The sequence below is a fragment of the Manis pentadactyla genome, chromosome 12, assembly GCF_030020395.1.
Source record: "Manis pentadactyla isolate mManPen7 chromosome 12, mManPen7.hap1, whole genome shotgun sequence".
Taxonomy (NCBI): Eukaryota; Metazoa; Chordata; class Mammalia; order Pholidota; family Manidae; genus Manis; species Manis pentadactyla.
In genome coordinates, this window is record NC_080030.1 from 18,158,768 (window position 1) to 18,185,424 (window position 26,657).

Below are 26,657 nucleotides of genomic sequence, written 5' to 3' on the forward strand. Positions count from 1 at the left end.
AGGCCTACCCTGCTGGGCAAGGAACCCACAGCCTCCCCTTTCTGCCTCCCAGGTAAGCCCATGAGGTCTGAGGCCAGAGCTCAGCCAGGCTGAGGCAGGGGGAACTAGACCCTTGGGAGGGCAAGTCCCCAGGGCTTGGGGTGGGGAGAAGGCATGAGGCCCGCTGGGCCTCAGCTGCCACCCCCAAGTGGCTGGGGTGACATGGGTTTGCCCTGCGTGCAATGGATAATGACTGTGTTTCTTGTCTTGTCTTTTTCATGCCTGCTCTTTAAACTGTATATTGGCACAACGCCGTCTGAAAAACTCATCCAATCAAAATGCACTATGAAATCCATTTGTTCATCCATGACGTGGTCTGTGTGTTCATACACCAATGACTATCTCCCAACCCACCACCACCACCCCCACTCCCCACCCGGGAACCAAAACCCATTGGTTTTTTGGCACTGGTTACAAATCAACCAAAAAAAAAACGCTGAACACACCTCCCCAACTGCCCCTGCCCACCCACTCCCCCTCCATCTTCAACATCTGCACCTAGAATCCGGTTGGTCTTTACTTCTTTCTGAAGTCTAAATGCCTTACATTAACTGTGATCGCATCTTCTCGCATCAGCATTGCATGCCGTACCCCGGGCTTTCTAAACTTGGATTGCCTGATGCACCAACCTGCAGCCTACCCCTGTCTGTCTGTCTGTCTGTCTGTCTGTCTGTCTGTCTGTCTCTCCAACATCCCCCCGAGACTCCCTTCCCTGCAGTCCCTCTCTCTCTTTCCTGGTTGTTTTTATTGGGTTCAGAACCGGGGTTTTCAGTTTGGGTTGGTTTTCATCTTTTGCAGAGAAAAGGATGGGTTTGCCCCATGCAGCGCCTCCAGCGGGACAAGTCGGGTGACTAGGTCTCCGCCCTGACCCTTGCACACATTCATGCACTCAGAGCCCTCAGCCAGCTCTGTGTCACTCCTGTCCCCTGTCCAGCTCCATGGAGCCCAGGCCCCAGGAACCCCCACCGGGTCCTTCACCCCATTCCGAACCCAGGAGCTCTTTGGGCTTGACAAACAGATGTAAATCTCCAAGTCTGATGGAGGAGGTCTGAGGACCGGCCGCAGGCCGACAAAAATTCTCAGGCAAGGGGAACTCAGAGCAGCCATGACTCAAGTCTGGCTGCGTCTACACGGGCTGGCTGGACGAGGCCCTCTCCTGGAGCCGTGACTGGCAGGCACACGCTCGCGTGCCCCCTAGCCCTCTGCTCTGTTACATCCTTCCACTTGCGCAAACAAACCTTTACCCCAGCACACACTGTCTCCAGCTCTCTCCTCACTTGTGCAGCTTCTTGCACACCTGTCACTCTGTCAAGTCCCGTCCGCCCTGCACTTCTCCCACCCACCCCTGAACCTCTTGAAGGACCCCCTGCGTGGCATTTCTGTACCAGGATCCCTCCCCTGCTAGCGGTACTCATGCATTCATGCACCAAACACCTTACTGGGTCCCAACTTGGTGCCATACATGGAGTGGTGGGCAGAAGAGGACACCATCATTGCCCACCCCCATCATCTACAGTCAGGTGGGGGAGTCAAGCATTGGTCAAATAAACCCTCAATCCCACCTGAAATTCCAACTGTGCTGCAAGCTGAAGGATGAGCAGCATTAACAAGGTGGTGCAGGGAGGAGAGGGCATTCCAGGCCCAGGACAGCATGTGCAAAGGCCCTGGGGCAGGAGGCAGGGTCTGCAAGTGAGGAGGTGTGGCTGGAGCAAAGAGAGCAGAGGAAGGCTGACCCAGAAAAAATGAAGAGGGCAAAAGGGGCAGGTCCCTGGAGTTTTGTGGAAGCCTGGGAGGATTTAGATTGAGGAGGTGCAATTAGATGATTAGACAAGTTACTGCAGCTCCAGAGCAGATTGGCTAGGCAGAGGGTGGGGCTGGAGGTGAGCACGGGGAATCCCAGCAAGAGGTGACACTGACGGAGGCAGATGGGTCAGATCTGGGCTGTGGGTGGAAAGAAGTACCTGGAGAGACTTGAGTCTGGCTTGAACCAAGAGTTAGGGAAGTTAGGGACCACCTGGAGAGGACCAGGGTGGGGGAAGCGCATGATTCAGGACACAGCAGGTTTGGGGTGCCTTTAAGGGCACTCCAAGAGAAGTCAGGTAGGCAGGTGGTTATGGGGTCTGGAGCTCAGAGGCAAGTTCTGGGCTGGAGGTGGGGTCTGCAAGAGGCAGGATTTCCAGGGGAACCCCAGAAGGCTGGTTCCCATGTGTGGGAGCAATCACACCACTGATCACAGCCAGCCTTCCAGGGCCTGTGTCCCACCGTCTCACCCTAGAACTGGGAAGCACAGGGCAGGGTTGGGGAAGAGGACCCCCACCAGGCTGGGCGAAAGCTGCTCCTTCCAGGCTATGGATGGAAAATGGAAGCTAGGAAGAGGGAAGCCACCGGAAGTTCTGTGAGCATTTGAAGGACTTGAAGCCGACCCAGGAAGAGAGGTGGGGCTGGGTGAGCGCAGTTAGTGCCCTCCCACGCTCCCAGACCTCTCTCCTCTCCACCCCCTACCTCCCCCGTGTGTTTCCTTTCTCCCTCGGCTCCAAGAAGGGCAGCATGCTGTGCACGCAGCTCCCTGCGGAACCCCTTGCTTCTGCACGGTGGCAGGACCCCCCCGGCTCCACCTGAGCCCCTGGAGGCTGCTTCCAGGGCTTGCCTGCCTTTGCATGCTGGGCCGAGTCCACATGTTATGACCCGCCCCCATTAAGGGATGGCTTGTACTCTGGGATGGATGGGAAGGGCCTGGGGACACCTGGGCCATCGGCCCCTCCCCAGGTGGAGCTGGGTGGCCAGGCAGGGCTGGGAGTCAGGTCTGCAGGGCATGGAGGGGTGGCTCTCCACTATTCTGGGTTTGGGGGGCTTATTCAAGGCCCTTGGGGTATTCTCCTAGTGGTTGGGCCCAATGTGGCCAGGGTAGGATCTCCCAGTCCCCTCCCCCATCCTAGAGGCCGCAGGGCCACGGATATGTCCCAGAGAGCATCCTAAACTTTGCCACCAAATCAGAGGCCTCTTGTGAGCCCCAGAAATGTCTTGAAACCCCATCTTTGCCTCTCAGCTCCCAGGCCAGACATAGTGCAAAATACAGACCTGGTAGCTGAGAAGTCATGACAACTAAAAAGCAGGGTGCCCACATAACTCATCATCCAAACTTTTGAGTCCAAATGGGGTGCTGTGACCATCAGGGCAACCTGTTTGGTCACCTCTGTGCCATTTGGGGGGTGAGGGCTAGGCCAGCTAAGGACCCTCGGCCTCCAACCACTGGGTGACTGACCAGTGGAGGTTTCTGTGTCCAACTGAGGCAACGGTTTCAAACCCAAATGCTGCTGGCGGCCAAGCAGATGTCACAAGCCAAGAAAGCAGGTGTCATTTCTAGAACGAGGCAAATGAGGACACATGGCCTGCTTCAAGGGGGGCAGCCACATCTGAGCCCCAACTAACTGGTGCCAGTTCAGAAGCAGGCCCAAGGTAGCCAGAAAGCCTGATTTGGGGGCAAAACCTGATATTTACACACTGGCAACTTTTTAATTAAAAAATTAAAATCCAAGTCCAACCAAATAGCTTTGTCAGCCAGATTCGGTCTGTTTGGGACGTCTGGCCTCCTGTACCCCACTGGCACCCCCTGAGGCCCCAAGGAGGCAAGCTCCAGGACAGTCACATAAGGCCTCCTGAGAGCAGGTGCCCATCTCGGGCTGGCTTCACCCCCACCCCCCAGCTCTGCTGACACCCCCACCCTGGGTTCTTCTGGCTTGGGTGGGAGGAGGTAGACACAGTGACTAGACAGGGGGCCTTTGAGCAGAGGCAGGGTCCACCCAGGGAGGTCCTGGGGGCAGGGATGGCCCCACCTCCCTGCCCCCAGTACTGGCCCCTTGGGGGGCCTGGGCTGACTACGAGCTCACCCACCCACGGGCGCTGCTACTTCCTGCTTCCCGCAGGCCTGGTCCCGTGCTACTCCACCCAGCCCCAGAAGCTGAGAAGCCATCCCTGAGAGGGGGGAAAAGGGCCCCAAATGCATCTTCTCGACTCAGCGGGCAGCGAGGACTCGCCCTGCAGCCGAACAGCCCCAGCTCCCTCCCGTCCTCCCCATTCCCGCTCGCCAAGGGGGTAAGAAAAGATGCACTTCTGCTTCTCCGAATTGGCTCGAGCCGCTGCTCCTCTTGGCCGTGGGGTGAGGTCAGGGCGGGCAGGAGCGGGTGGGCAGCTTGGCAGGGCAGGGCAGGGTGCCCAGTGAGTCCCATGACAGATGCATTTCTGGCCCGGAGCGTAACATGCCCTCGGAACCCGAACATACCCACCAGGCCTGAGCGTGCTGGCTACCCCCACCCTGCCCTGGTGTTTGTGCATCGTACACGTGTGATGGATTCAGCAACTTGATCTGCTTGTGTCCTATCGTCTCAGTGCATTTGGTTGTTGGGAGAAACAAAAACCATCTCGATTTTTTTCCTGATTGGATGATTCGGATATATTTTCTTTTATTTGTTCTTTTGTTATTTCTTCCCTACCCCCATTCCTTTTTCTTCCTTTTTCTTTCCTTTTCCCCATCGTGGGTGGGACTGGCGGGGAGGGCTTATGCTTTTGAGTTGATGCCTTTTCCTCCCTCCTATCTTAATCCCACCCACCCACTCCCGACATTGTTCCTTTTTCGAGTTTTTTCCTCTGCACCATTGCATTAATAGTGCTTTCTCTCCTCTCCCTCCTTATTTGGGGTCTGGCTTGCTTTTTCCTGTTGGTTGGCTTCACGTAGGGGCCTCTGTGAGTGGTGAAGGCTCTGAACCCCTGGGGGTGGGTGGATGGTCACCCCTCTTTCTCCATCTCCCCAGAATAACTTCATCAACCTGAGTTTCCTCCGCCTCTTCCGAGCTGCCCGACTCATCAAGCTCCTCCGTCAGGGTTACACCATCCGAATTCTTCTCTGGACCTTTGTGCAGTCCTTCAAGGTGAGCTTGTGCTGCCAGCCCAGGGTTGAGAAGAAAAGCACAAACAACTCCACCCTTAATCTCCATCCCAACATCTCTGGCTAAATCCAGAAATCAGGTAGAAATGCCTTTGTGATGCACCTTACTGAGAATCTGTTACCTGCAGGGTCCTTGTCTAACTTTCTGCCCTTGATGTGTCCTTGAGAGCTCCAGGGGGAATATCCTATGGTGCTTTGCCACCACAGCCTCAGTTCCCCCCAAGTCCTGGCATTGCTCTGATGCAGCATGGGGACCAGGGCCCCCAGCACTGTTCTCCATTGCCTTCCTTCCCACCAGGCCCTGCCATATGTCTGTCTGCTGATTGCCATGCTTTTCTTCATCTACGCCATCATCGGGATGCAGGTGAGTCCCAGCCCCCCCGCCATGTTCCCTGAGCCCTCCCAAGGGGAGCCATGGCCTTCAGGCATGGGTGGGTCAGGAAAAGCCAGTTCAGAGGTCACCATGAGGGTTGAGGGGGGTTGCCCTGAAGCCACTGGGTAGCATGGCTGCCCCTGGTCATCACCCTCCGATTCCCCAGGTGTTTGGCAACATCGGCATCGACGTGGAGGATGAGGACAGTGATGAGGATGAGTTCCAGATCACTGAGCACAACAACTTTCGGACCTTCTTCCAGGCCCTCATGCTTCTCTTCCGGTGAGAGGGGGCATGTGTTCATCCTGCTCTTCCAGTATGAGGCGTAGCCTCTTCCTTCTGTTCCTGTGAAGATGGGGGTGGGGGCCAGGACCCGGGGACCCTGACGGGGCAGGAGCTAACCCTGGGACACAAGTATGGAAGGCATTTTCAGGCATTATCTCATTGAATCCTCCTGACTGTTCTGTGAGGTGGGGATTTGTGGTAGCCCCATCTGACAGATGAGAAAACTGAAGCTTTTAGACACTGAGGCTTCATTCTTAATCCTGGCTGCTCATTAGAGCTCCTTCATTCACTAGTGTGAGGTTTATTGAGCACCTTCTGTGTGCCAGGCATTGCCGTAGGTTCTAGAGACAAAGCAGAAAGAGATACTCTGGTAGCTTATGTTCCCAGTGGGGAGAGCGGAAATAAAGCTAATTACAGAGAATGGTAGAAGGGGATAAAATTCAAGATTAAGAGGGAAATGGAGACACAAATTATGTATGATTCCACCTATATGAAGTACCTAGGATGGACTAATCCAAAGAAACTAAGGTGGACTAGAGCTTGTCAGGGGCTGGGTAAATGGAAAAATGGGGAGGCATTGCTTAATAGGTATGAATATTCAGTTTGCGATAGATGGAAATGTTTTGAAGGTGGATAGCAGTGATGGGTGCACTGGTTTGTGGATGTACTTACTGCCACTGAATTATACGTTTAAAAATGGTTACAGTGATAAACTTTATGTTGTGTCTATTGGCAGGTCATGCCACCCTGGAGTGGGGGGTGACATTGAAAGGGAATAGGTGAGGTAGGGAGCCTTGTGGATATCTAAGGAAGGGCAATCCAGGCAGCAGACACAGCAAGTGCAAAGGCCCTGAGGCAGGAGTGGCAGGTATGTTTGAGGAGAGTGAGGATCTCAGTGTGTGGGGAACAGAGTAACCTAGGGAGAAAGTAGTAAGTGATGACAATCTCCTGGATAGGAGCTTTTAAAACATACCTACGTCCCCACGCTCCAGCCCAGACCAATGACAATCACCTTTCTGAGCTCCCAGAGAAAAGAAGTGGCTTACCTGGGACTCAAACCTATGCCAGTCCAGCTCTAGAGCCCAAGTTTTTAACCTCAGTGTTCTGCCCCCCTGGGGGAGTGTTGGTGTCCAGAGGTCCCTGATGACCCCTCTCTGTCCTCAGGAGTGCCACTGGGGAGGCATGGCACAACATCATGCTTTCCTGCCTCAGCGGGAAGCCGTGTGATAAGAACTCTGGCATTCTGACTCCCGAGTGTGGCAATGAATTTGCTTATTTTTACTTCGTTTCCTTCATCTTTCTTTGCTCATTTCTGGTGAGTCTGTGGACGTGTGGGTGTGGGATCCTGAGACCTGGCTCCCTCTCAGGGGCATGGGTTTCTCTAGAATGTGGCTGCATCACAGACTTGCTCCCTCCAAGGCTTCTCTGCGCCAGCTGGGCATTAGGGTAACCAGGGTTTCTCAACCTTGGCACTATTGACATTTGTGGCTGGATTGTTATCCATGGTGGGGGCCATCCTGGGCACTGGAGGGTGTTGACAACATCCCTGACCTCCACCCACTAAATGCCAGTGGCAGACCTCTCCCACTCAACCCAGGTGTGACAACCAAAGATGTTTCTAGACAATGCCAACACCACCTGCAGGGGAGGGACAGAATCTTCCCTGTTTGAGACCCATTAGATTACACTGAGGGCAGACTAGAGCCGAGAGCCAGTCCCGTGGCCCGTGGTAGCTATAGAGGATACGATTTATGTTCTCTCTCTGGAGCAGTCAGAACACAGCCAGAACAGAAACTGTCCAGGTGTTTCAAGTGGAAGGAATTTAATACAAGGATTGGCTGCATAGGGTTGAATGGGCTCAGACAAGGCTCAACTCACCAGGGACCACCAGTTGCAGGAAGGCCAGGACTGGGGAATTAAAAGGAAGAGAGGGTGTCACCAACCTGCCCAGCTGCCCCTGGCACCCCCAAGGGTGCATCTATACCATACCCTAGGTTTCTGCTGTCCCTGTGCAATTGCAGAGGATAGTAGCTTCTGTGGCTGCCATGACAAGTACCACAAACTGGGTGGCTGAAAGTAACAGAAATATATCCTCTCACAGTCTTGGAGGCTAGAAGTCCAATCAAGGTGTTGGCAGGGCCGTGTTCCCTCCAGAGCCTCTGGGGCAGGAGACTTCCAGGCCCTTCTTCTGGACCTTCTTCCAAGAGGATACGCCCCCCTACCGGAAGAGCAGGATGTAATACCAGTGTCTGCTGGCCAAAGCCTAGCATACCTGCTGTCTGTAGAGGCCCTGCAGCCTCGGTCTCCCAGCCCCTCAAGTCCAGTGTTTGCGGCCTCTGACCCAGAAGGACCATGCCCAATTCCAAATTCCCAGAAGAGTCTGAGTGGGCAGCCCAGCCCCTGGTCAAATGACCACCCTTGTCCAAGCAGTTTGGGTGCATGTGGGGACAAGATCTTACCATACAGCCCATCTGGGAAGGGCAGGCACCTGAGAAGATACCTCCAACACTTGACCGTCAGCGCCTGGAGGGCAGAAATTTCTGTTTTGTTCACTGCTTGTAGCCCCTCACCTAGGACAGCTACTGTCACACAGCAGGGGCTCAATCAATATCGTGAATTAAAGATAGAATCACTAATATTAGAGGCACCTAAGATTATGAGTTATTATTAATCACCTACTATGTTTATATCTAAACATTCAGTTAATACCTACTATGTGCCGGGCATTATGCTAGGCACAGGGAGTATAAGTAGAGAACACGGCTATTTGCAGGAGTGATGGGAAGACAAGTCAGCAAACAATAGCGATATAATCTGACATGTGTTGTGATGGGGGGGATTCAGACTGAGGGAAGGAAGATTTCAAAGCGTGGCCCACAGGAACAGTGAGCAGGAACTAGAACATATATTAAGCAAATTGGTTGCAAGTGACAGACACTCAGCTGAAACTCACCTAAGCAGCACATGCAGTTCACTGAGTTTTGTAACTGAAAAGTCCAGGTGAGGCTGGGTCCAGGCAAGTGGACCCCAACCTCTTTGCAATTCTCCTCCACATTGGCTTCATTCTCACTTTCTCCCGGTAGAGACAAGGTGGCGACCAGACTGCCAGCAAAAATCCCAGGGAAGGCTTTCATTGGTCACCTTGGGTCATGTGCCCCTCCCTAACCAATCACAGGCCTGTATTATATGACCACCACCTGTGGAGCCGTAAAGTGGAAGTCAGCCACTAGGCATCCAACTAGAGCGTCTTAAGTTTAAAGGAAGAGGGCTTCCCCAGGTACTGTTGCCCAAAAGGAGGAAAATCCTGATGTTCACTAAAAAAGCAACATTTACAAAGGCCTGGAGGCAAGACCAATGTAAGCTCCCCGTGTGCTAAGGGCAGGAAGAACACATGGAAAGGTGCTACCAGACGCAGAGGAGAGCAGGAAAGTGATCCACCCATGCAAGAAATATTTGCTGAGTGCCTACTGTGTGTGATGGGGCTGCCAAACACAAAGTTCTTGCCCACATGGAGCTCTCACGTTGGCCTTTCTGGAGGCCAGGTATGAGAGGATTTGGGGCCATGGGGTCCCTTGGCATTGACCCCCTTTTAACATTCGCCTCTCTTGCCTCTCTCTTTGACTGTCTGTCTCTATCCATCACTCTTGGTGTTTGTATCTTTCTGTCTCCCTTTCCCCATCTCATTTCCCTCCCTCTCTCCCTCTGGGCCTCTGCATATGTGTGTGGGGTGCATCTTGCCCTCTCCCACTCCCTCTTGACCCCTGGGGTCCCCACAGATGCTGAACCTCTTTGTCGCCGTCATCATGGACAATTTTGAGTACCTCACCCGAGATTCCTCCATCCTGGGTCCCCACCACCTGGACGAGTACGTGCGTGTCTGGGCTGAGTACGACCCTGCAGCGTGGTAAGGAGTCACCCTGAAACCTCCAGCCATGTTACCCACCTTTCTCTGCCCCTGGAGCACAGGCTAGGTCAGGCCCCAGACTTCAGGGCGCTGGGTCCCCGGGGAGCTAGTGGGGATCTCAGGGGCCAGTCTAGAGGAAAGAGATGAGGATCAGCACCATCACACATCTCAGGTTAAATGCTTTGGGAAGCCACCCCCTGCCCAAGCGTCAGGCTTTCTGGGAGACAAGGGAGAGAGATAATGGGTTTGCCTCTGTGAGTCTCTCCTGTCCCTCACTATGAGGCCTTTAGATGGTAAGGACCTCAGCCAGGCCCCAGGGAGGAAGCCAGAGGCCTCTCAGCTTCAGTTCCTTGGGAGCAATGGGAAAGGGGCTGGCCTAGCTCCCTTGGCAAGCAGGATAGGCTGCAAACGCAGAGTAGCAGAAGCCAGCTCCCCCTGGGATCTCAAGACCATGGAGCAGGTGATCACTCAAGGCCAAGGGCAAATAACACAGCCTAGTTGGCCCTTGCATGTTCCTGTTCATCTAAATAGTGAGCTCTCCCATCTCCGTAGGCAGCAGAGTGCCCCCTTCTGGCTGATAGGTGATGGTTTCAGAGGGGCTGCTTCATTCTGTGTGTGTGTATTGAGCACCTGCTCAACACCAAGCCGTTGCAGGACACTCAGAGGTGCCATCCTGATGCTCAGAGCCTACCAACCACTAACTGAGGATTCAAGTTCAGGCTGGGCTTGGGGCCTGAGAAAGCGCTAACAGGGGCCCTCAGCAGCCTGAGCGCTGGAGGGGAGGCCTCACGAGGAAGGCCGGGAGGAGTCAATCTTTGCCATTCCTGCAGCCCCAGACAAGTCCTCCAAGAGACCGAGAGGCTGGGGTGAGCCACGGGTCTGGGGCTTAACTTTTGGCCAATTCCTAACTCTTCCTCTTTTGATTTTAGGTCACAGCAGTTGGATGCTGTCCCCCTGTCCTCTATTCCACAAGCCCTACCCCCAATCCCGCCAATGTAGCCCATGTAGATTGGAGGAGGGAGATACAGAGAGAGCCCTGGGGGAGGTGCCCCCCAGCCCGGAGCTCCTAGCACACCCCACCTGAAACCCCCTGCCTCCAGAATCTGGGAGCATTTCAGGGACCTTCATTCATCCCGTCTCCCCAACCCCTTCAAGCCAGGGGGTCCCCAGCCCCTGGCTGCACGACTTTGCTGTGTGCACAGGAAGCCAGCGTGAAGGCAGCTTGACCCGTGCCTCCACTAATCCCCTCTCTTCTCCTTTCAGTGGTCGGATTCATTATAAGGATATGTACAGTTTATTGCGCGTAATATCTCCCCCTCTCGGCTTAGGCAAGAAATGTCCTCATAGGGTTGCTTGCAAGGTTTGATTTCCACTAAAACCTGCTAGCATCCATGGAATGAGTGTGGCTTGGGGTTCTTCAATATATATATTTCATATATATATATATATAAAAAAACAGAGCCATGTCTCTCTTGCATTAAACTAGAAAACTCTTAGCCAACAGAATGCGGTCACGTAGACTCAATGAAGCATCATGGAACATATCTCTCCGTTCCCTTCAGCCATTTCTGCTTGCTCTTAGCTGAAGCTGCCCATCCCAGGGTCTCAACGGCACCCCAAATTAGACACGTCCAGCGGGGGGATCATAACTTTGCATCAGCTGCCCCATCCACCTCCTTTCTCCCCGTCCACCCTTCACCTCCCAAAGCCCCCCCAGCCTTCCTGCTGCAACCCCCAGCCCCTCCTCCCCATCTAGGCCCCCTCAGAGACCAGCCTCAGCCAAACCAGAGAACCTGACCCAATGTTTAAAATAACTAAACCAAAGCATCGCTCCAGGCCCTCCAAAACGAGAACTCCCCGCTTCCCTCCGCATTCCACCAGAACCGTAGCTCCGAGTCCAAACTGAATCTGACTGTTCCCTTTTCTCTCTCTCTCCCCCTGCTTTGTGAGCAGTGAAATAATCTTTTTTTTTAATTACCTTTCCTTCCATTGTTTTTCCCCCCTCTTTTCCATTTATTTGAAATACCTATTTTACCGTTCTCTGCATCTTTCTCTATTTTTTCGGCCCGTGTGATTTTTTTGGTTTTGATTTTGGTTTGGTTTGGTTTTGGTTTGGATTTTCCTCCATTTCTTCCCGCCCCCCTCCACCACCCCCCTTTCCCTTGGTTCTCCGTTCCCACCCCCGTTTTTTGTTTCCGGTGCTGCCAGGGGCCGCATGCCTTACCCGGACATGTATCAGATGCTGAGACACATGTCTCCGCCCCTGGGTCTGGGGAAGAAGTGTCCGGCCAGAGTGGCTTACAAGGTAGCTACCCTTGCCAACCACCGAAGTCCGGGCACCAGGGATTTTTCCGTGCTGACCAGGAACAGCCAAACGAGTCTCTTTTTCCAGCCTTCTTTTTCTTTTTCTTTTTCTTTTTCTTTTTTTCCCTTCCCCCCTCAAGTATATGGATCATGACCAACCCTTGACTCTAAGCAGCACACTGTGTCCGTCTTTTCTGATGAGTGTGTCTTGGTGTTTTGAGACTCCATTATGGCCGACACGCCAGGGGGAGGAGGAGGGGAGCCCCCAGGACCCCTGGCACCTGTTCCCTTGGGAGCCAAATTGAACACAAACACTCTTCCCGGGGAGGGGGTCACCACTGTGCCTCCCTTCTGCCCACCCAGAGCAGCCCCCATGCCTACGCTGGGGCAGGTGCCTTGCAGCAAGGGGGCTTTGCCCTCCCCACAAGAAGACGAGGCCCCGACCCCATCTTGCATCTCCACCCCAGGGCCAGCAGCCCCCCTTCCCCACTGCACACGTACCTGAAGCTGATCTCTGACCTAGGGCCTTGGGGGATCCGAGACGTCCCAGGGAACACCCAGAGCCTCTCCTCTCCCCAGCCTTCCTTGCACCAGAGTTGCTTCCCCAGCCCCCAGCCCTACGCCACCCATCCCTGCCCAGACACCCCAACATGCCTCTCCATTGTTCCAGAGTGGGCAGGAGGGCCTCAGCTGGACCCCTGGACCGTGGCACCCTGACGCAGGCCATGCACGCTGCCTTGGCGGGGGCCTGGGGAGGGCAGGCACCATGGCCGACCGGTGGGGCTGCATGCTGGCTGAAGGAGCAAGGGTCCTGCCTCCAGGCGGCTGGGCCAGACCACCTCTCCAGACCCCTGTCCCGGAATCTCCCTTGGCACCCAAGGACAGATACTCTGTTACCTCCAACTCATCCACGAGAAGTTCAAGGGCGACTTAAAGTCACCCCAGCCCATCCAGAAAAATGGCCCCATCTTCCCATTCTCCCATCCACCTTGGCCCTCCGTGTGTCTGCAGAGTCTTCCTTCCCTCCTGTCAATGCTGTTCCTTCCTGCCTCATGTAGCTGCCTCCCCACAACCTCATTCCTCCTCCTCCTCCCTCCGTACACCCCTCCCTCCCAGTCAGGGGCAGGAAGAGGCCGTCCCACCAGCATCTTGGACCAAGCCTCCCCTTGTACCTGTTCCTGCTCTGGTTTGCCCTTTGTCCCTTCTCTCAGTCTCTGCTTGGCTGAGTGTTTGTTGTGTGCACAAGAGAGAGGGAGGGAGCATCCTTCCCCTCCTGTGCAGGGCTACTGTGGGTCCACAAGGCACTTTTGTGCAAATCTGAAGAGGGCACCCTTTCCACAGAACACTCGTCTGTTGGAAAATTCTTATAATCCACTCATGTGGTGAGAACAAGACACTTTTCTGTTATTACCTGGGAAGCAGTTCATTGGAATACAAATCCATGCTTTCTAAGATGTGGAGCCTTTTGTGCAGTGCACAACCTGTGTAGCTGTGCCCAGCGACCCAGTCTGTGTGTGTTTATCTACCACCTCCATCCCTGCCCTGCTCCAACCCCTCTCTCCTTTCTACTCCAGGCTTGCCCTCCCCTTCCCTGTCTCCAACTCTGTTTCCTGCTGACGTGTGTCTGAATCCCCTGGTGAACACCAAAACTCCCTCAAGCCCTGTCTCTGTGCCACCTCACCAGCCCAGCGCCCTTTCCCATGCCACCAAGCATGGGGAACAGAGTCCCTGCCTGGGACACAGGGAGTCTTTTCTTCCCTGGGCCACGGGGTGCCCCTCCCCCTTACCTCCTGCCACTGCACAGAGAGCCAACATCTGGACATGCCCCCGAGATACACTTTCCACGGAGCTATGAATGAGTCTCGAGATCCCGTCTGCATGTGCCTGTCTGCTGCTCTGTGTGACACGGCCTCGCTGCATGTCTGCGAGGGGCCCGCCCCATTAGTGGGGGGCCGCCTGCCTGCTGCTTCTCAGAGGAATGACGCAGTCTGTGCCCATCTGGGTGGGGTGGGGAACCGCCAGCCCCCCAGCGGCTGTGGCCATGGACCCCTGTGCTTGGCTGCCGCATGGGTTGCTGCAGTCGGCTTGCCTCATGTTTCGGGGGGTCGGAATGGAGCGGAGCCATCCAGAAGAACTCTGGGCAGGGCGAGGGTCTGGGCGAGCCCTGGGGATACCAGCTGTAGGGTGCAGTGGGTGGGAGAAGAAAGGGCACTCCAGCATTAGAAGTGGCCACAAGTGCCCAGTGCCCACACTGCGGGCCACAAAGGGGAATCAGTAAAGGGAGTGCTGGGGTGGGTAACCTGAGGGTGGGGGCACCTGAGTCACTGCTGTCAGAGTTCTTCCTGGCGCTCCCTGGACACTGTGGGTCTGGCTCACGAGGGAGGGGGGAAGAGTGCCTGGGAATGATTGTATCCTTGCCTTTGGTTTTCTGTAGAGGCTCCTGCGGATGGATCTGCCCGTTGCTGATGACAACACCGTCCATTTCAATTCTACCCTCATGGCTTTGATCCGCACAGCCCTGGACATCAAGATCGCCAAGGGTAAGGGTAGGGATGGGAGCAGAGTCGGCAGGTTGGGCGCGGGGCCTCGGAAGGGAGAGCAGCAAGTAGCCAGGGATCCCCCTCCGTGCCTGAAGCCAGAGGAGCTGCTGCCTCGGCTGGATCCTCACTGGCTCAGCGATCATCTCATGCATACTTCCCACGCACCACACTCTGCTCTAAGCGTGGGGGACAGCAGCTTACACTTCCAGTTAGGGAGGCCTCCCTGAGGAGGCTCTGAAGGAAGTGAAGTGTCAAATCACATGGATACCTGGAGAGAAGGTGTTCTAGGCAGAGGAACTAGCAAGTGCAAAGGCCCTGAGGTAGGAGGCCACCAGGACTGTCTTAAGCTAACTTGCTCTGAGAGAGGGGGGGGCCACCACCCAGCATCCAGAGCAGAGGAGAGACCTGAACCCGCTCACCTCTGACCAGGCTCCCTCAGGCTGCAGTGGGGAGACTGGACTGGGAGGAGGCCCGGATGGAGGCCACTGGCATAATCCAGGTGAACTCAGCCTGGCAACTCGACTCAGGGAGTAGGGCGCATTCAGGTTCCAGATATTTCCTGGGAGCCAACCAACTGGATGGCCAATGGATCGTATGTGAGGCATGAGGGAAAGAGGGGCACCAAGGTCACCCCCGGGGGTTGAAGCCTCAGCACAGAAAGGATGGATTTGCTGCTGACTGAAACGGGGAAGAGGTGGGAGGGGCGGGTCTGGGCAAAGGGCAGGGAGGAGGGTGGTGTCGGTGGGCAGAGGCAGAGCAGGCGGGCGGCCCTCCGGCTTACGCTTCCCGAGAAGGTTCTGAAGGAGAGCTGATGAGCCTTCCCGCCTGGCCCACAAGGAGGAATCAGGAGGCCTCAGGTGCTGACAGATTTTAAGCCAAGAACCTGGACAAGTTCTCCCGGGGGTGAGTGTGAGCCCAGGGACCAGCAAAGGTCGAGCCCGGGGCCACTCCAGCATTAGAAGTGGCTACCGAGGGGTGGGCAGGGACCAGAGCCGCGTGTCCTCCTGGAGGGCATCCCCGTGGGTGTGGCGGGTGCTAAGCAGCGGCCAAGGAAGACAGAGGCCGAAAATGATCGGCGGGTTTCTTGACAGGTCATCACTGGTCACTCTGACCAGGGCAGCTCTGATGGAGGGGTGAGGTCTCCCCAGCCTGGAATGGGGTTCAGAAGGCTGACGATGAATAAAGATGCTTTTATCAGACAGGACACTCTAAGTGCTTACAGTTGACCCCCCAGAACTGGTCAAGAACCAGGCCTTTCTTTGGAATGTGCAGGGTTTGGACAACCCAGGCCCGCTGAGTTGTCCTTTACCACAAAAATCCCTTCTGTGGGACCCCAGTAAGTCCAACCTTTATGACACCTACCAGACAGCCCACCTGAGGATTTCAAGGATTCCTGGGGATATGCCTGCATTTGGTCACCACTCATACCCCAGACACTGCTCAGGTCCTCTCCGAGCCAGGGACCCCTCTCCATCCTGCCCTCAGTGAGGGCACTAGGCCCAGTCCCAAGTTCCCAGGCCCAGCTGACCCAGGCTCTGGAGGTAAGGAAGGTCAGCTGAGGGCCTGGGGACAGCGATGTAACAGTGATGACAGTCCCAGCCATCCTAGCAGATTTGCACGTCGGGCTTGCTGAGAGTATAACACACACTTTTTCTCCCAACAGCTCAATCTAATTGTAAATGTGCTGAGTTCCCTTCTAGCCATCATAGCTGTCAGGGGAGGCAGTTTGAGGGGATGGGGGATAGATTAACCTCAGCCATTCTTCAGATTCTCTAAAACTGGGAGGCCATTCTGAGCTGGAGACTTGGGAGAAAGAGTACAGGTCTCTCTACTTAGGTGTCTGGATCCCATCTACGTCCCTCTTTCTTCTTGACTGGTCTTCCCCCCACTCCCTCCCCTCTGTTTTCTCCCCCCAAGAAGAATCTCATTAATTAAGTGCAGCTACGTTGACGTTTAGGGCTTCAACATGAATTCTGGGGGGACACAGTTAATCCCTAAAGGCTGGTGTCTTCCTTTTCTTCATGCAAAACAGGAAACATATAAGCTGTCAGGAGAGAGTGACTCCTAACAGACAATGAATGTCATGGTCTCTTCTTTCCCTCCCTGTGTCTCTGAGAAGGAGCCACAACAGAGACCCTGGGCACCTCACTTAGCTGCAGTGGACAGGAGACATTATCTATTAATTCCAGCAGCTTCCCGTGAGGAAAGGAAGGTACGGGGTGGTTTCAGAAGTCTTATTAAGGGTCCAACAGCGTGGGATTTTCCCAAGGGCCCCCACAGTAGCTGTGACCTCCCAGCCCGTGTCCAGGCCCATCCATCAGCCCCACTCTCAGGCAACTGCGTCTCAGTGGCCACAACCATCTGCATCCCCAGTGGCCAAATGAAGACCAGACCGTGGAGCACGCCATCTAGTGGACGAGATGGGGAACAAGAAGGGAGAAAAGAAAACCGGAGAAGGGCATGGAAGGTGTTGGGGTGGGTGGGTCGGCTTTAGATCTGGCGCCAGCTAGATGACCTCTTTGGTACAAGGTTAGAGCAGGATCTGGAGGAAATAAGAGCGGGAGCCATGTAGATATTTGTAGAAAGAACTACCCTGGCAGAGGAAACAGCCTGTGCAAAGAAAGGCCCCTGAGGCAAGTCCGTGCCTGGTGAGTTTGAGAAACAGTGAGGAGCTCAGTGTGGCCGGAACAGAGTGAGCAAACCGGGGGATGTAGGAAAAATGAAGACAGACTGTGGGGAGCCTTGTGGGCTCACGGTGAGGTTGTGGGCGATCCCTCTGGGGATGGGGAGCAGGGAGACCTTGGCAGAGGCGGCTGCCCAGCTCCAAGTAACACAATTAATTCCCCACTGCCTCATATCCTCCCTCCAGAACAGGGTCTGAGCTTTCCCTGCACATAAATAAAAAGGGCCTTGTGAAGGATATGCCCAAAATAAAGCCCTCTGCTTCCACAGTCACGTGGGGAGAGAGGAGTGAAAGCCCATGGCAGTTGCCAGAGGCAGCTGGACCCGAGAAATGGGGGAATCGGGGACAAGGGCAAAGAGGGCAGGGAGTGGCAAGGAGAGGCTGGCTCTTCAGCGGATGTGCTCCTGCAGCTGGTAGTTAAACCACCAAAATACTCTCCTGTCTGGTAGCCGACTTCTGCCCTGCCCGCATGTCTCCTGGACCTGCCCCCACATTCCAGCAACTACCTAGTTAATATTTGGCCCTGCAGGGGGCCTTTGTGCCCTTGCTGTGGCTCTGTCATCAATGTCCCCTCCATACCTGCTTGTAAATGTGTGGGACAGTGGCCCTGTGCCCAAGGTTGGGGGCTCTGAGACAGAAGTAGAAGCAGGGGCTGGGCTGGTGTATCAGTCAGGATGGACAAGCATGTTCGGCCGTAACAGACAACCCAGACCAACAAAGGTTTGCTTCTTGCTCCTGTGGTGTGTCCCTTCTGAGTTGGCAGGGGACTCTGCCCCTCAGTCACTTAGGGACCAGCTGTGAGAGAGCAGCCACTGTCTGTGATGCCACCAGCTACCATGACAAAGGGAGAGAAAACTCAGGAGGCACCCTCACTGGCTATTTGATGCCCTGGCCCCAACGTGGTACCGCACTCTGCTCATACTTCAGTGACAAGAACTCAACCCACGGCCCTGGCCAACCACAGGGGCCAGGAAGAGCCATGCTCCCTTGTGGTCAGGCGGGAGGAACCAGAAATTATTGGCAAAGAGGCTTGATGACCACCATGGCTGGGGGAGGGACCAGGGACCAGCAACTGCCCAAGGTCACATCTGTGGAAGGGGAGGCTTGGTGGAGGAAGAAGCCCCCCCATCGGGACTGCTCTGGGGCATCCCAGACTCCCTGGGCTTACCCCAAGCCCTCCTCGGACCCATGGGCTGCTGCACTAATAAGCTGATGGCAGACGCTGTCTGGAGGCTGCACACACATCATCTACTCGAACCCCTAAGCGTCTCGGTGAGGCAGGTACTATTGTTATCATCCGTGTTTCACAGATGGGGAAACTGAGCAACAGAGTGGTAGACTGACCCCTAAGTCACCCAGCTGGCAAGTGGGAGCTGAGCCATCTACCCCCCCCTCGGTGCTGGGCTGCCCCCCATGCAGTTGCTGCATGGCCCTGGCCCTGCAGAGGAGTGGAGCCCACATAGTCATGCCTCCTCTGGGCCAGGCCCCCCGGGCCCAGGACTCTGCAGTGCTGAGTCAGCAGGAGCTGTTGGCTTGCCGGCCGCTCCAGAGGCCGGCTGTCGCCCAGGCAGGTGGTCAGGGCCTCCATGTGCCCACATTGCAGGCGGGGCCGACAAACAGCAGATGGATGCCGAGCTGAGGAAGGAGATGATGGCCATCTGGCCCAACCTGTCCCAGAAGACGCTGGACCTGCTGGTCACCCCTCACAAGTGTAAGAGCCAACCTGGCCCTGGGCTCCAGGCCGGAGGGGGCGGGAAACAGGCTGCAGACTCAGGGACAGGGCGGGGGTATACAGGGGCCCCCTGCCTGCGGTGAGCCCACCCTGTGCCCCCAGCCACGGACCTGACGGTGGGGAAGATCTATGCAGCCATGATGATCATGGAGTACTACCGGCAGAGCAAGGCCAAGAAGCTCCAGGCCATGCGTGAAGAGCAGGTATGGCCCCCGGCCTGATGGCCCATGCCCCCCGAGTCCGTCTCTTGGGACCCCTCGGCTGGAAGATGGCACCTTCCTTGTGGCTCTGAGGACCAACCACCCAGTAGGGTGCAGCCAGGCCCCCAGGAAGGTCCCTGGCATAGAAGGGCTCTGCCGAGGAGGGACAGCCTGTATGAATTCATCTGCCCCAGCAACACTTTCTGGGTGCCCCCTGAGTACTGGGCACTGTTACCAACCCTGGGGGTGCAGCTGTGAGCAAAACAGATCCGAATCTCTGAAGAGCGGACATTCCAGGTGGGGAAACGCCCGCAATAATAAATGACCGGAAAATAGTAAGCGCCACGTGGATGCAATTTGAAATGGGTGATCAGGGAGGCCCTCCTGTAGAGGTGATGTCTGAGCAAAGACTTGAAGGAAGAGGAGGGGGAGTGAGTCAAGTAGGCACCTGGGGGAAGAACACTGGGCAGAGGGAATAGCCAGTGCAAAGGCCCTGAGGCAGGACCATGAGTTTGAGTTTGGGGAATGGTGAGGAGGTCAGTATGGCAGAACTCAGTGAATGATGGAGGAGACAAGGGTGGGAGGTGATGGGCAGATTATACAGAGCCTTGGAGGCCACAGGGAGACCTTTTGACTGTTGCTCTGAGTGGGGTGGGAGCCGGGCCTCAATTCAGTAGAGGGAGGGAGGGACCTCACTCAGGTGGTCACGCATGCTCTCTGGTGACTATGGAGAGTAAGAGGCTGGAGCCAGGAGACCTGGGAGAAGGCAAATACCCAGGGCCAGGATGGCAGTGGCAGGGCCCGGCCTAGGTGGGGGCTTAGAGGGGCAAGAAGCGATCTTCTTGGATGGATTTGGAAGGAATAGCCTAGTGGACTGGCTGACGGAGTAGACCTGACTGTGGCGGGGTGGGGGGCGGGTGGAGGTGTCAACAATGGCTTCTGGGATTTCACCAGGGGACACTGAGCATCCCCTCACGGCCTTCTGCTGTCCCACTCACTCCTCTGCGGCCTTGGCCAGAGCCTGAGCCTTGGGCACCCTCCCCCACCTGTGCCCTGTGCCCTACCCACCCTGGGCACACATCGCTCTTTGCCTCCCTAGAACCGGACACCACTCATGTTCCAGCGCATGGAGCCCCCGTCTCCAACGCAGGAGGCAGGGCCCGGCCAGAATGCCCTCCCCTCCACCCAGCTGGACCCAGGAGGCGGCCTGTGAGTGTCCCTGGTTATGTGGTGCAGGTGGAGGGGCAGGGAGCACTGCTCTCAGGTGCAGAAGCCCCTGGAGCACCCACTGCCACCGTGGCTTCTGTCCCCCATGCAGGATGGTTCATGAAGGTGGCCTCAAGGAGAGCCCGTCCTGGGTGACCCAGCGAGCTCAGGAGATGTTCCAGAAGACAGGCACATGGAGCCCAGAGCGGGGTCCCCCCACTGACATGCCCAACAGCCAGCCTGACTCTCAGGTGCCTCTGCCCCGCCACTGGCCCCCAAAAGTACAGGAGGGAGGGGTCTGGGTGGGCCCCAGGCCCGCAGCCCCACACATACCAGGGCACCCCTGGGGCCCAAGTGTCAGTCCCTGAGACTCACCGGCCTCACCGTCTACCCCACAGTCCGTGGAGATGCGAGAGATGGGTAGAGACGGCTACTCAGACAGCGAGCACTACCTCCCCATGGAAGGCCAGGCCCGGGCCGCCTCCATGCCCCGCCTCCCGGCGGAGAACCAGGTGAGGGCTTTCACCCACTGCCATGGGGGAACTGGGCCCCTGGAGCCCCTGCTGGGCGCAGTGATGCCCTCGGCCCCTCCACACAGCTAGGGTATCTCCTTTCTCCGGGACCCACGCCTGAGCGGGACCACCTGTACCCTCAGCAGCAAGATGCAGACCCCACTGCCCCTCCTGGCCATACCTGGAGTGCCTGGAGGTGCCCGGAGGGCAGAGGGGACCCTGGGGCAGGGCATGGGGGTCAAGCCATTTTCCTCTGCTCCATTTGGAGGTGCTGATGCTGGGAATGTGGAGGACACATGGGGGTGTGGATGGGCTGTGGGAGGTGATGTGTCAGCCCAGGTGAGAGCTGAAGGCAGTACACACACAGACCCATGCACACAGGTGTGCACACACATACATGCACACATGGGTCTGCTCTTGGGAACTTGACAGGTCCCAGGACCTGGTAGCAGAGTCTGGGTTGGGCCTGATGACAGCTGGAGTTTTTACTTGCTGTATGGTCTCCGGAGGGGATCGCTGGGGAGGGGCAGGGTTTGTGCCTGATGTGTGTCTGTGTGTGGCTGCTTTACCAGCTGCGGTGTCCTCTTGGTTGGGGGATGGGGGGGCGGGGGTATGTCATGAACCCACTGCCCCAGGCCCACAGGGCAGAGGGGCCAGAAGCATGGCTGGCTGCCCACCCGGCCTGAGAGGCAGGGCGGCATGTGTGGCTGCAGCGGTCTCCCCGTGTGCTGTGCCGTGGTGTCTGCACGGGGCGGCAAGGCTGTGCTGTGCCTGGCTGGGCCAGAGTGCCTCAGGGACCTGGCCTCTGGCTGCTGGGAACTTGGGTGGGGACACCCAGCCTGCATGTGGCTCCCCAGCCCCATCCTTCCAGGTTCCCATCCCCCCCAGGAGTGAGCCACGGGGTCCCAGGAGAGGGTTGGGACCAGCCAGCTGTTGGCCAACCACCAAGCTTTAAGTGTCAGCCAGAGCCAGGGCTGGAGAGGCTTGCATGAGGCAGAGCCCTGGGCCAGGGGCCTGTGGCCACGCCACCCCATCTGTCAGTCTCGTGCCTCTGCCATCTGTCTGTGGTGTCTCCTGTCTGTCTCCTCTGTGCCTGTGGGAGGACAGCCGGCCCGGCCTAGGGTCACCCACGCACTTGGAACTTTAACCTCTCTTGCCCTGCCCCCGCCTCCCAGGACCCTCTACCCAACCTGGCATCTCCATATACCACCTCTTCCTCTCCCCCCTTGGCTTTTATATTTATTTTCTTCTTTCTGTTTTTCTGTGTGCACCATCCCGTGGGGCTGTGACAGAGGAGAAGGGGCCGGCCACGTGGGAGTAACCTCAGTGTATGTACCGCGCCCGCCTGCCGCCCAGCTGGGCTCCGGCCCCCTCTTCCCGCCCACCCCCCCTCGTGGGCGTCCTGTCATCTCTCCCTGTCCTTGGACCCCACCCCTTTCTTTGCAGCCTGCACCCCCTCCCCCTGTGGAGCCCCACCCTCTGTATGTTGTGTCTTCTGTGTGCCCTGGCGGGTGGGCCTGCCCCCCATCCCTTCTCTTGAGAGCCCCCAAGCCACAGGGACCATCATTGCAAGAAGCCTGACCTAGAGCCTGGCCCACTCTTTTCTCAGGGCTTGTTCCCCTGACACCTCTTCTGACCCTCTGGTCCTATAACATGTGTCCCTTAAAATTCTGCCTTGGGCAGTGCCAGCAGCTCAGCGGGTTGGGTCCTGGAAGACATCTGCCCCATCTTCCTCCTGTCCCCTCCCAGCCACAGAGAATCACAGGACCCCTCTCTCCAGGGCTGCAGGCCAAAGAGAAGAACAGGTCCCCCGAGGCCTCAAACGCCAGGGCAGCCCCTCAAGGGCTCTCTCCCAGAGCAGGAAAATTCAGCCCCAGCTGGTCCAGGAAGACAACGAGCTGGGGTGCCGGACGCCTGCCCCTGGGCCTGTAGGAGGCCCAACAGCCAGGAGAGGCCGAGGCTTCTCACCCGCCCTGGAGAACAGGCAGTGGCGAGGGCAGGGCTGAGCTGCCCAATGTCTGGGGCTCCGGGGGTGCACTTTGGATGAGGGAAGCTCTTCCCTTCCCTGGCCTACCTGTTCCTGGCTGGGACCCATCCCCAGGGGTGGTCCCAAGTGACTAGCCAGGGCCTCCTGGCCAGAACCCAGGATAGGCCTGAGAGGGGACAGAGGAGACCGGGCACTGCTTGATCACAAGCCAGGCCCCATGGCACCCCTGGATGGGCACACTCCAGTCGCTGAGGGCTGGTGAGGCAGGATGGATTGGGACCTCTCGGTGTGGGCTGCTGACCCCGGCCTGCTGGCCTGTCCCTCCTCCCAGACCATCTCAGACACCAGCCCGATGAAGCGCTCAGCCTCTGTGCTGGGCCCCAAGGCCCGGCGCCTGGACGACTACTCCCTGGAGAGGGTGCCGCCTGAGGAGAACCAGCGGCACCACCAGCGGCGCCGGGACCGTGGCCACCGCGCCTCCGAGCGGTCCTTGGGCCGCTACACAGATGTAGACACAGGTGGGTTGCCTGCAGGGCCCAGGGGCTAGAGGGGTGAGGGGAAAATAAAGCAGAGCCAGGTGGACCCTGGGGACATGAAATCAGGCCTGGATGGGGGACCCAGGGGACGAAGCCAGGCCAGCTGCAGCTCAGAGCCTGGGGATTGGCCCCCAGAACCCACCAGGCCCTCCTTGGGTGCAGGGGAAGGCACCCTCTCCTGGGCTTGCGGACCCCCTCGCTTACCCTCAGCCCCACCACTCCCTCATGGCTATCGCCTCTGACTCCACCCGGCCCAGGCCTGGGGACAGACCTGAGTATGACCACCCAGTCTGGCGACCTGCCATCCAAGGAGCGGGACCAAGAGCGGGGCCGGCCCAAGGACCGGAAGCACCGGCACCACCACCACCACCACCACCACGCCCCGCCCCCCGACAAGGAGCGCTACGCCCAGGAGCGGCCTGAGCACAGCAGGGCCAGGGCCCGGGATCAGCGCTGGTCCCGCTCGCCCAGCGAGGGCCGCGAGCACATGGCACACCGGCAGGTGGGTGTGGCACGAGGCGCCCCTAACCCGCGCCCTCGAAGGCCACCCACGCACCCGACAGCCACTCTGAGCAGGGCCCCCACTCCCCGCTGCCCACATTGGGCTCCCCAAGCCAGGGAGTGCCCCGGGCGGGGGTAGATACTGCCTCCCCCCACGCTGGCTCCCCACTCTTGCCCCAGACCCCTGCCGCCTGCCACCCCCTACCCTACACCTTCCTCCTTAGTTGTGGGTCACGTCAGTGGTCCTTAGACTCACGCCCTCCGCTGGCTGCTGCTGCCTTTTGCTTTCCTTTAACCTGGCTTCCGTTTTTTGTTTCGATTATGATTTCTGTCCTCTGGACGCCTGTGAGTAATTTTTGAAACTTCTGCTATTTTAACCCCAAAACTTACAAAACTCCATTTCTCATTTCTCTTTTCACTTTGTTGTGTTGGTTTTTGACTCCCCTCCCCCTCCTGTGTCCCCCCGCCCCTCCCCCTCCCCTTCCTGTGGCTGTGGCTTTTCTCCGTTTTTCCATTCAATGTCCTGTGTCCCCCCCTTTCCTCGCCCTCCCCGCCCCCCTCTGGTTCTCCTTTACCCCTCCCCGTCCCTCCCTACCTCTGTGTCTCCTCCTGTCTCCTTCTGGTTGATTTTGTTGTATCTTTTTTTTTGATTTCCTTTGTTTCAATTTTCGTGTAGGGCAGTAGTTCCGTAAGTGGAAGCCCAGCCCCCTCAACATCTGGTACCAGCACTCCGCGGCGGGGACGCCGCCAGCTCCCCCAGACCCCCTCCACCCCCCGGCCGCACGTGTCCTATTCCCCCGTGATCCGTAAGGCCGGCGGCTCGGGGCCCCCGCAGCAGCAGCAGCAGCAGCAGCAGCCGGCGGCGGCGGTGCGGCCGGGCCGGGCGGCCCCCAGCGGCGCGCGGAGGTACCCGGGCCCCGCGGTCGAGCCTCTAGCCGGGGAGCGGCCGTCCGCGGGGGGCCACGGCAGCAGCCGCTCTCCCGCGATGGAGCGGCGGGGCCCGGGCCCGGCCCGGAGCGAGTCCCCCAGGGCGTGTCGCCACGGCGGCTCGCGGTGGTCGGCGGCCGAGGGACCCCCGGGCCCCCGGCATTACGGCTACTACCGGGGCTCCGACTACGACGAGGCCGAGGGCCCGGGCGGCGGCGGGGGCGGAGAGGAGCCCCGGGCCGCGGCCTTCGACGCGCCGCCCCCCGCGCGCCACGCGTGCTCGCCCAGGACTCCCCGGGCCGCCGCGGGCACGGCCTGCGCCTCGCCTTCCCGGCACGGCCGGCGCCTCCCCAACGGCTACTACCTGGCCCACGGCCTGGCCCGGCACCGCGGGCCGGGCCCCCGGAGAGGCCTGCACGAAGCCTGCAGCGAAACGGACGACGACGACTGGTGCTAAGCCCGGGCGAGGTGGCGCCCGCCTGGCCCCCCCCACGCACCCCACGCACACGCCCCCCGGGGAGGAGCCGCGCCCGGGCCGCGGGGCCACCTCGCTGCCACCTGCCCAGCACACGGGGGAGGGCCCAGGAGAGGACCTGCCCGACGACCCCGGCCCCAGGAGGGTGACCCCAGGGCCGGGACACCCCAAGCCGTCCAGCGCAGAGACCTTGGGCTCCAGAACAGCCGCTCCTGGGCAGGGACGCGCCCCCCACCCAACCCCGATCCCCCATTTCGGGGACCCTCGGGAGGGGCAGACAAACCACACAGCCAAGGGATTCTAATTAACTCAGCCATTTTTGGAGAACCTTGGGGAAAATGGAAATTAAAAAAAAAAAACATTTTTAAAAGAAAAACGGGGAGTAAAAAACAAATCGCTTCTATTGATGAGTTTTATCATCTCGATTGAATCTTTCCTTTCCCTGGTGAACACGAGCTGGTGGCCCGTGTGCGGCGACGAAGCCGAAGGAATGGGAAACCCAGTGTCCCACACACACCGACACGACACGCTCACACCCCACACACGTTCTCAGACACACAGGAGTGCTTGCTGGTTATACCAAACCCTACTATTACTGCCTGCAAAAATCAATTTAAAAAAATAAACAATTTTTAAAAGGACAAAACAATTAATGATTGAGCAAAGAAGCATTTTTTTTCTGACATTTGGTCCTGCTTGAAATAACAAAAGAGAAAAAAAACCACCACCACCACCACTACCGATTTCCTTTGCTTCTTTTTTCCTTTTTCCTACCTTGTTTGAAAACTGTGGGCTTGGGACTGAATTATTGCATGACATTCAAAAATAAAAAAAAAAAATAAAAGTTGAATCAAAGGGCTTTTGGATTGGATTGGTCTTTACCTGTCTGCAAAGGGCTCCCCAGAGCTCTTTGGGGGGGCCATGGAAGGAGACACTTTGAAAGCAGCTAAGGAAGAGAGGGCTTTAGCTCCCCCGCAACACACCTGAGCTTTCTGCAATGTCTGGGGGGTGTTCTGCATCCAGCAGAGAGGGAGGCAAACAAGCTCCGCCCCTCACGGGGTCTAGTGGCCAGAGCTCCAGGGATCCTGGCTGCCTTAACAGGCCTGGGGAAGCCAAGGCCAAACCCTGGCTGGAAGGCAGGGCAGTTAACCCCAGCCCCACATCAGGCCCACACCTCCCTGCCTCTTCTGCACATGCTTCTGTGAATTCAGCCCAGAGCCACAAAGCTGTAGTAGGTGAGATCAGGTCAGAGGGCTGCGCGGATTCGAAGGTGAACCAAAAAACAGTTCTACCCCTTGTTAAAGTTGAGGTAAGAGGCCTTTGGTCTGAAAGGACAGCTCCTGGTTCTCCTGGCTTCAGAGAATCCCGCAAAATCTGCAGACAGGAAGAGTGGGATGGCCCTTGGAATATCAGGGTGCCACAAGTATGGCAATCAAAGGCAGGGCAAAGGAAGATAAACCACAAGACACCTACCAAATGCCAATTTTTAGGCCAGTCATTGGACTCTGAGA

The 26,657-nt window shown here is 57.4% G+C and overlaps 1 protein-coding gene and 1 long non-coding RNA gene across 10 annotated transcripts in view; one reads left to right on the top strand and one right to left on the bottom strand.

Annotated features, from left to right (window-relative positions):
• CACNA1A (calcium voltage-gated channel subunit alpha1 A) overlaps positions 1–25,553 on the top strand; it is a 197,718-nt gene extending 172,165 nt beyond the window's left edge. For 2 of the 6 annotated variants that reach the window (XM_057490150.1, XM_057490151.1), the window contains exons 32-47: positions 4,848–4,964; positions 5,280–5,345; positions 5,521–5,636; positions 6,804–6,954; positions 9,416–9,543; positions 11,752–11,848; positions 14,282–14,387; positions 18,674–18,781; positions 18,905–19,005; positions 20,102–20,211; positions 20,321–20,459; positions 20,607–20,720; positions 22,013–22,048; positions 23,039–23,225; positions 23,501–23,745; positions 24,421–25,553. In XM_057490150.1, coding sequence (XP_057346133.1) covers positions 4,848–4,964; positions 5,280–5,345; positions 5,521–5,636; positions 6,804–6,954; positions 9,416–9,543; positions 11,752–11,848; positions 14,282–14,387; positions 18,674–18,781; positions 18,905–19,005; positions 20,102–20,211; positions 20,321–20,459; positions 20,607–20,720; positions 22,013–22,048; positions 23,039–23,225; positions 23,501–23,745; positions 24,421–25,128 — 2,529 coding nt within the window. In that variant the 3' untranslated portion in view covers positions 25,129–25,553. Of the gene's footprint in view, positions 1–4,847; positions 4,965–5,279; positions 5,346–5,520; positions 5,637–6,803; positions 6,955–9,415; positions 9,544–10,806; positions 10,904–11,751; positions 11,849–14,281; positions 14,388–18,673; positions 18,782–18,904; positions 19,006–20,101; positions 20,212–20,320; positions 20,460–20,606; positions 20,721–22,012; positions 22,049–23,038; positions 23,226–23,500; positions 23,746–24,420 lie in introns of all 6 variants that reach the window. The other 4 variants (XM_057490154.1, XM_057490149.1, XM_057490153.1 and 1 more) reach the window with 4 other exon arrangements.
• On the bottom strand, positions 6,873–24,477 carry LOC118908627 (uncharacterized). Of its 4 annotated transcripts, none has more exons than XR_005023277.2 (4): positions 24,340–24,477; positions 9,583–9,673; positions 8,593–8,741; positions 6,873–8,162 (listed from the first exon to the last, which is right to left on the bottom strand). It is a non-coding gene; the product is annotated as an uncharacterized LOC118908627 (long non-coding RNA). The 4 variants fall into 4 exon arrangements; XR_005023268.2 differs by lacking the exon at positions 24,340–24,477 and having other exon boundaries at positions 6,873–7,547; positions 8,099–8,162; positions 9,583–10,819; XR_008993107.1 differs by lacking the exon at positions 24,340–24,477 and having other exon boundaries at positions 6,873–7,857; positions 8,099–8,162; positions 9,583–10,819.
• Positions 25,554–26,657: the final 1,104 nt, after the last annotated feature.